Source organism: Cottoperca gobio, chromosome 10, assembly GCF_900634415.1.
Source record: "Cottoperca gobio chromosome 10, fCotGob3.1, whole genome shotgun sequence".
Classification (NCBI taxonomy): Eukaryota; Metazoa; Chordata; class Actinopteri; order Perciformes; family Bovichtidae; genus Cottoperca; species Cottoperca gobio.
The window spans coordinates 169,989-179,202 of record NC_041364.1 but is presented as its reverse complement, the minus strand read 5'-3'; the positions used below and the strand labels follow the sequence as shown (position 1 = coordinate 179,202).

The window sequence follows — 9,214 nt, the reverse complement described above, 5'->3', positions numbered from 1 at the left end:
ACACCCTCTGTCCTTAGACCCTCTGTCCTTAGACCCTCTGTCCTTAGACCCTCAGTCCTTAGACCCTCTGTCCTCAGACCCTCTGTCTTTATACCCTCTGTCCTTAGACCCTCTGTCCTTAGACCCTCAGTCCTTAGACCCTCTGTCCTCAGACCCTCTGTCTTTATACCCTCTGTCCTTAGACCCTCTGTCCTCAGACCCTCTGTTCTCAGACCCTCTGTCCTTAGACCCTCTGTCTTTATACCCTCTGTCTTTACACCCTCTGTCCTTAGACCCTCTGTCTTTATACCCTCTGTCCTTAGACCCTCTGTCCTCAGACCCTCTGTCCTCAGACCCTCTGTCTTTAGACCCTCCGTCCTTAGACTCTCTGTCATTAGACCCTCTGTCTTTACACCCTCTGTCCTTAGACCCTCTGTCTTTAGACCCTCTGTCTTTAGACCCTCTGTCCTTAGACCCTCTGTCTTTATACCCTCTGTCCTTAGACCCTCTGTCCTCAGACCCTCTGTCCTCAGACCCTCTGTCTTTAGACCCTCCGTCCTTAGACTCTCTGTCATTAGACCCTCTGTCTTTACACCCTCTGTCCTTAGACCCTCTGTCTTTAGACCCTCTGTCTTTAGACCCTCTGTCCTTAGACCCTCTGTCCTTACACCCTCCGTCCTTAGACTCTCTGTCATTAGACCCTCTGTCTTTACACCCTCTGTCCTTAGACCCTCTGTCTTTAGACCCTCTGTCTTTAGACCCTCTGTCCTTAGACCCTCTGTCCTTACACCCTCACATCGCACAAGGAAAAACTTCCTAAAAGAAACTCCATAATTAAAGGGGTAAACATGGAAGAAACCTCAGGGAGAGACTGAGGGATCCCTCTCCTAGTATGATCGATCAGGGTATCTCTAATATTATTATATATTTAGTTTAAACTACCAAACAAGGTGTAGCACAGGAGTCCTTTCAAAATCAATGTCCTGTTAGCAACCGAGCTAGCTGAGGCTAGCATCTTGTATGTGTATTTGGTAGATGTGACATCTTCCTGTGTTCCTGAAGACATTTTAAACAAAGACTTTGTCGTATTTTTTATGTTTGTTGAGACTTTGTTTTTTACTTAATTTGATGTTTACAGATTGTTTTTGTTACACCTTCCCCTCTCAGTAGCATACATGTGTACGTGTGTGTACGTTTGTCTTCACACTCTCATCACTCCCAAGAGCTTGTGCATTTTTTCAAATTTTAATCTAAATATTATTTCGTCACATTAAGCCCCTTTTTCATAATGTGCATTGATAAATAATCTGAACACTCACTGTTGCCAAATCCCACCACGCTTTTCCGGTGGTAATAATTTCTTTAAAAATAAATGCATAAATGCATTAGAGCTCCACAATCAGAGCAGCTGCTTGTTTTTTGTTTTTTTATCAGGATATAATTCACCTTTTCATTCATTCAGCCCCCCCCCCCCCCCCCCCCCCTCTGCAGGTTTAAATTAGCATCCCATCTCCTGCTCTCATAACACATCTGATCTGAGCCGCCGTGGAGTCAGAATACTTAATGTGTGTCGCTCAGAGCAACAGCCTACCCATGCTAGGTAATCAAACCCCCATCCTCCATCCTCTCCGCTGCACCAACCATTTAGGCGACGATTGAGTCATACCAATCTCATTCTTAAAGGGACAGTGTGGACAGTGTGGACAGGAGGCCCGATGTTTACATTATGTGATTGTAAATGTATCTTTTAATCATAAAGGTACATTCTTCTAAAGTGACTCTATGTCAGTTAATGATGCTTGAGAAGATAAAGAAGTCATAGAACCAACATGTTTGGGTTGCTGGGAAAGAAAATCGAATAAATAATTCCTGTTGTCGGACATTTGAGGAAAGCTATGACTCCACACAGACAAAACAATAATCCAGCATTTTATTGTAAACATTTAGACATTTATAGCATATATATATATATACTATTTTAATTCTGCTATTTCATACTATTTTTAATGCTACTTCACTCTCATTTACATAAACACTGTGATTATTGTGCTGTAAATGCTCTGTCTAATCTTGTACTATGTCTTTGCTGTGAAGCACTTTGTGCTGCAATTCTTGTATGAAAGGTGTTATATAAAATTATGTTTTTAGGAACAATCTTCATCCAATCAGAAGATTTATGCTATTTCTTAGAAATAAAATTAGTCTTTTTGAGCTCAATAATGCAGAAGATGTGTTGTTAATGTGGACATTTAAAGCAGTGCAGAGCAAACAAGCAGCTTGATTCACGAAATGCTGCTCTCGGACAAGATGAAGCCGATATGTGAGCTGGAGGAGGAGGGCGGCAGGGGTTAAGGTCGAAGCAGGAAGAGTGTCGATATCACAGCAGCAATTACTGCTTTATAAATGGGCCCTGTGTCGCTGTGAATGAGCAGCGCCATCAATCTGTCCTGACAGCGCGCTGCTTAGCCCGTCACTCCCGCTCCTGCCCGCAATCTGTAGATTTCAACTTAGCCCCGAAATTGATAATCCGATTGAGGCGTAACCTGGTTAGCTGCTGAATGTGCTGCAGGAGGAGGATGCTGCTGCAGAGTGCCGGCTCAGCTCAAACACACAACACACAACACACAAACACACACGATGCAGTGCCGCATACACACACGCAGATAAAGGCTCAATGTTGTCCTGTTGAGATGATTCCAGTCTTTAAGGTTAAAGGTGAATATTTCATTCTGTTTGACAGAAGTATGTGGACGTGTCATGTTTCTGCTACAACAGCAGCAGATCCACGACACGAGGGAAGCTTTCCACCATATTGTGGAACCGGTCTACATCTGAAAATAAAAGAATGAGGCATAAAGCCGATCATACGGAGTCCACAACTGTACAGAGAAGGTGTCAGAATGAACTCTTGAATCTTAGATAGTCGACTTTGTATCAAAGGAAAACCATAGTTCATGTAATCTCATAAATTAATAATTAAATGAATAACTATAAACTATTAAACAATTAGCATATCAATAGCTAGTAAAGGTTGAAGGATTCAGGAATTATTTGATAGTAAATATTTGGCAGAAATCTCTCTTGTACAGCAATAAACAAACCAGCATGAATATTTCATAAAGCATTTATTTACTAAATGAATGTAAGACATCAAATCAAATATCTAAACTGTGTGTGTGTGTGTGTGTGTGTGTGTGTGTGTGTGTCTGTGTGTGTGAGTACAGAACATACAAAGGGAAAGCAGAATCAAAGATGGCCGCCATGTGCTGGAGTTTCTTAACAAAGAGTGTGAGGCGGGAACGTTGAGGGTCACGTGTGTTTGAATCAGAAGAAGTTTAAAGCCGATGGATAATATGTTGCATGTGATCTGTGCAGGATAATAGTGCCGTTAGAAAGGGGTTAGTTTCACATGCAAGGCCTTGTGTCTGTGTGTAGCAATGCTAACATCACTTAGCAGTGCGGCTATTCAATCCCCTGACTATAAACAGACGTAAGGCAATAATAAAGCCCTCGCTAACATCACATTAAACATTACGAGTTCATTGACGGAAGTTAAAGTTGTTGCTGCGTTGTTCTCCTTGCAGTTAGCTCGATGCTAACGTAAACATTGTGGCTCTTGTTGCTCTTAAAATGAGCTAGCAGACTTCATCGTAGCCGCTTGTGCTAGCTCGTTCACTCCAGAGGCTCTGGCAGTGACGGGCTGTTATGAGAAAGTGAAGCATCCTGGGAAATTGAGTCCCATGGCTCAATCGCCATGACGTGAGTTTCCAACAACAATACTATCAATACTATCCCTTGTATGACTCCACCTGCAGAATGTTCTATATCAAAGAAAAACACACCACCTCTTATCCAAACACTTTTTTTTAAAGAATTAAAACAGTGAAAATACACATTACAGTGACCTGAATCCAACATATTATTAATAAAGAAAAACCCCCATTCTTAAAAACATTGATGATGTTAGTTAGAGAGTTAGTTACTGTTAGTTAGTATTATTACTGTAATATAATAATGTAATAATAACAATAATAACATTGTAGGCACCATGAAAAGATTTGTTTTGGCCCTTTAGGCTTGTTGTGTTATTGTACCCCAGATTAATGTGCAGTTTAACTTTGTACACATGGAGTCGGGGGTCCCTGCTCCGCCTCTTTCAGTTTAGGACCCCTGATTTAAAGGAGCAGTTTGAAATCCTCCAGTTTACCTTTAAAGGTTAACCTGACGCGTGTTTACACAGAACCATCTGAGAAGAGTTTGGAAGACATACTGTGCAGGGAGGGCTGCACAAATAAACAAATATTAATCACAGCTGTGCCCCCCTACATTAAAGGATCTTCTGCGATATTGACATTCTCACCATAATAATCATCTATTTGTGCTGTTCTACAGTCACACACAACTTCACTGGTAAAACCTTCAGTGGGAGTTCTTCCCAAGTGTTAATAAATGGAAACATCCTGTCAGTGAAAGTGTGTGTGAAGGTGTGTATGTGTGTGTTAGTGTCAGCATCAGAGAACGACAACTTTCCTCTGTTCCAGTCCAGATTCACTCTGATCCTCTGGAGCTTCTTCTGCACTGAGAGATCAGTGTCTGGATCTGATGGGGAGAATGCAAAGTATTCATCTCCATAGAATATTATTCTCCATAATCTAGATCGTAAATCTCCCTTCCTCTGGACTCTGCTAACAAACCCAGTTCCCAGTCTGTACTGTCTCCAACCTGGACGTCCCAGCTGTGAGTCCCTGAGTTAAAGCCCTCAGAGCTCAGGACAGAGCAGTCACTCTCAAGCCTCTCTGGATTATCAGGAAGCTGCTGTCTCTGTTCTGTTCTCACACTGGTCAGATCTTCAGACAGGATGAGTCCTAGACCAGAAGTGTTTGGGTCCAGAATCAGAGGAGAGTAGGAGACCATCTCCTTCATCTTGTTCCAGATGTTGAAGGTGAGGTTGCCCAGGTGTTTGGCCTGGTCTATCAGAGGCTCCTGAGAGCAGCTGTGGAGCCTCCAGCAGGGGGCGCTGCAGCTGGACTCTCTGCACTGCAGTCCTGTAGCTGTGCAGGAATGAGACTGTCTTCAGCTCTCAGCTGCTCCTCTGTGGTTCTGACTGTGTGTGAAAGAGCTGCTATCTCTCTGCTCAGAGCCTCCATCTTCTCCTTCATCATCACACTCTTCTGCTCCTCTTCCTCCCTCAGAGCAGCCATCCTGGCCTCCTCTTCCTCTTCTAAAAACTGGTGCAGCTTCTTAAACTGCTCCTTAACCTGCGTCTCTGTGCGTCGGGCCTGGACCTTCATGTGTCCTGCTGTTTGATCAGACTTCACTTTAACTTCTTCTAAAGCCTCTAACTTCTCCTTTAAGGGCTGCAGAGTTTCCTGAAGTTCCTTCTTGTGTTGTCGTGCAGCTTCATCGATGGGTCTGAATCTGTGGTCGCTGTGTTTCTCTGAATCTCTGCAGACGACACACACTGGCTGCTGATGGTCCAGACAGAAGAGTTTGAGTTTCTCAGCGTGCAGACTGCAGAGATCCTCTGAAGCTCTCTGATCTCTCTCCTGTAAGAAACTCTCACACTGGTTCTTTAAAGCAAAGTGTAATGGTGGTTCCATTGAAGATCTTCTCTTACAAAGTGGACACTCACGTGTTTGTTTCCCCGTCCACCAGCTCTGCAGACAGCCTTTACAGAAGCTGTGGCTGCATGACAGGAGAACAGGATCTTTAAAGACTTCATGGCAGACAGAACAGCAGAGGTCTTCCTCTAATCTGGAAGACATTTAGTCTCCGAGTGAAGCAGGAAACACAGACGCTCAGCCGCTCCCTGTTCCCTGAAAGTTACTTCACTTTGTAAAACTCTGGTTCAGGGTTTGGGTTCAGCAGCTGCTTGAAGTGGAAGTTATTCCAGTATTCCTCCTGCAGCTCCTCTCTCAGTGGAAGGGTCTGGTGTGAAGGTGAATCTTAGAGAGAGACAAACAACGGGGTACTGTTGGTGGTTGAACCTCCTCCGTGGGGCTGGGGCTGGCATGTTCTGCTGAGATGCTTAGCGGTCGAGCTTCCTCGGTCATGATCCGCCAGGGAATGGAAAGATGGTCCTCCACGAGGACGGCTGCGGCCGATGGGGTGGTGGCACTGGAGCCAATCGGCCGTGGAGGGCCATACTGCTCAACGACGTCCTCTGCCGAGTTGGTGCCCGGCTGGAGCCAGCGCTTCGTCGCATCGAAGAATGGCTCTTCTCAGCTGGTCGTACATGTGTCGAGAGGACGATGGCTCCTCCCTTAGCCACCCGCACGCAGCCGGCGTGCCCTCGATAATGTCCAAATATGTCTCCGGCCGTCGGGCCGGGCTGGTCAATGGTTCGTCCTGATCACCAGAAAAGAGACGTTACTAGACATTTGGTCAAACGTTAAAACAACCTGTTACATTTTCCTGATAAGTGATCTCTTGTATCGAAGGAGAAGGAAGCGTGACGTTTTTGAAGCGCCATAAAAGTTCAAATTCAAAGTGTCTGACTTTGAAAGGAGGTTGAGTTGAGTGCTCCTTCTTAACAACTATATTAATAGTCAGGGGAACCATATTCGATAACGCTTGTGTGGATTGTTGTGCAGGCCACTGACCAAATAACTATTTTGTCATTTAGTCTTCAGAACTATTCACATAACAAACTTGTTTTTGTGTCGCTTTGGTCTTTAAATAAAATGTCAGATCACTTAGTCTTTATTACAGCTCATCAACATGATTGTGGTGGTTTTTTTTGGATTGTTTGTGAATATATATAAAGACTGAGCATGATTTAAGTGTGAACACACACGCACACATACAGTGAGATAAGTGCTCATTGTGCACATTGAATGAGATGAGCCGAGCTTCTATAGTTCAGTATTGATCCTCGGCTCCTTCATCCTGAACTGAATGAATGGAGCTTCAGGGATTAACAGCCAATGGGATCTCTGGGTAATTGAGTCTTTAAAAAACACAAATGAAGCCCCCCGAGGTGAAACCACTTTCAGACCGTCGATCTGGTGCTGAATTACTCCCTTTCAGTGTGTGGTCATCCCTCAAATAAGAAGTTTAAAGATCTCTTCCACTCAAAAATGTGATTTTCTTATGTCCCTAAAATGTCTTGGCCTTCACTGTACTGACTGTATCTGTGCAAAGTTTGTCTGCCAGTCGACTATCTCCATCTGTGTCCGAACATCCAAACGTGTGCCTGAATCTCTCTGACCAGTCACGGCGCTGTCTTGATTTGGTCGACAAAGCATGGGCAGCGGTGGGCGGGGCCAGATCCAGATTTCTCAGTGAGGGAGAAGAGTAGAAGTGCTACCAGCTTTTTTATTTTACTTTTTATGTGGGGAAACTATAAACTGTGTTTCTCAGCCAGGTCGAAATCAACCCGACTGAAGAGTTCATTACACCCCAGTGTACAGGTGAGGTGTGAACACAGCCGTAAAACTCAATACAAAATGTCCCAGCATGCTCCACTCTGACCTCCTGGACGGAGCGAGCAGAGTGTCTGTTCTCTGGCATCCATGCGGTGAATTAACAGCAGCAGTCAGACAGCAGCTGCTTCTCTCCGCCACTGAAACATTATGAATATCCAGCCATACATATGTATGCTGACAGATTACCACCTCTGCAACCCTCCAGATGCTGCCGCCGTAATGACTTGCAACATGATCGGCTGTGTATATTTGTTTTAGCAGCGTAGCAGGCCTCCATGCATTTGCTCGTTCTACATCTCATTACATCGCCGCTGTGCAGAACATGCATCACCTGACTGACAGTATGTGAGGACACAGCCAGGACACAGTTAGCATCCAGCTGAGCCACAGGATGCTAACTGTTAGCTACAACACAAACATGCCCTTACAGAGATATCACTGAGAGGAGGAGGAGGAGGAGGAGGAGGAGGAGGAAGAGACACAAACTATGTCAGGCTGCTTACATGTAGGAGGAATTCCATATATAGCATTAAAAAAGTCATCTTTTCGTCTCTCTTTGCACAAAAACATTTATTTCTCGGCACCTAGTTTAGCCTAGCTTAGCACAAAGACTGGTAGCGGGATAAACTGCTAGCTTAGCACCATCAAACTTCCATTCATGACGATATTTCTGATGAGTGAAGACATGTTTTGTTTGTATATACAGACTTTTTTGTAAAGTAATAAAAGTTTCTTAAGTAAAAATATTTTTGGAAATTAAAAACAACATATGGACGTGTTTTGTGAGTGTTTGCGTGAAATTGCAGACAATGGTTACGGGTGCTCATGGTTCGGCTCAGGATCATTAACTCACCTCCAGCATTGAACTTGTTTATTCAGCCGAGTTTGAAGGCAAAAGATATTCAGCTTATAAACCAGAGAAGTCACGTATCTCTACATCGAAGGAGCTGATCAAAACTATCTTTGATGAATTATCTATCGACGATTCTGTCATTTTCCTTTCTTCTTCCTCTTCTTCTTCTGTCTACCTCCTGCCATGAGGAAACAGAGCTGCTGGACTCTAACGAGCAAGACTTTCACTGAATCTTCTGCACAAAGTTTCACTTCCACAAATGAAACTAGACGTAAAATCCTGACAGTAAGCCGGCTTCAAGAATCTCATCTTCCTGTAACAAAGTCTCAGCAAACACTGAGGTTTACTGATTCATTACATACATCAGATCCCAACATGGCAGCAGCCGTGGGTAAACAGGACACACACACACACACACCCACACACACACACACACACAGGGAGGAGACATTATGGAGACAGAGGGACCCAGCTGGTCCTCCTGCCGGCTGCAGAGAGGACGAGATAGACGGCCGGCGAGCAGCGGGGGAAGCGGAGGGAGACACCCTCCGGTGGAGCAGCCATCCCGCTCCTCCGTCCCACCTTCACCTCGTCCGTGTGTTCCCGCCGCCCGCCGCCTGTGTTGATGGCAGCGAGGCTCCGGGCTGCGGACTGACGACCGGTGGGAGGATTAATCGCCGTCGGATGGCGAGGCATCTGCTGCTCGCTCACCACCAACTGCTGCTGAAACATGATTAAATGGCCTCTTCCAGCTAACATGTGGAGCCGCCATGGCTGCCTGCCTGTCTGTCTCTCTCACTGCCTTAACAACGGTCTCACCGCCTGGCAAAGTGTCCTTTTGTCTGACTGACTTGCACTTTATTTACCTGCATGTCTACCTGCATATAATCTGCTCACCTGTCTTACTTTCTACTCTTCAGCAACACCAACCACATGAATTGTAACATCTACAAAG

At 44.8% G+C, this 9,214-nt stretch overlaps 1 protein-coding gene across 1 annotated transcript; it reads right to left on the bottom strand.

Moving 5' to 3' along the window:
• Window positions 1-4,351: 4,351 nt before the first annotated feature.
• Window positions 4,352-8,991, bottom strand: LOC115014992 (tripartite motif-containing protein 35-like). The gene is given in 9 exon segments (XM_029442155.1): window positions 4,352-4,568; window positions 4,619-4,956; window positions 4,958-5,047; window positions 5,049-5,525; window positions 5,612-5,728; window positions 5,812-5,907; window positions 5,952-6,161; window positions 6,215-6,327; window positions 8,805-8,991. Coding segments are annotated over 9 exon segments (1,845 nt in total).
• Between the last annotated feature and the right edge of the window lie 223 nt (window positions 8,992-9,214).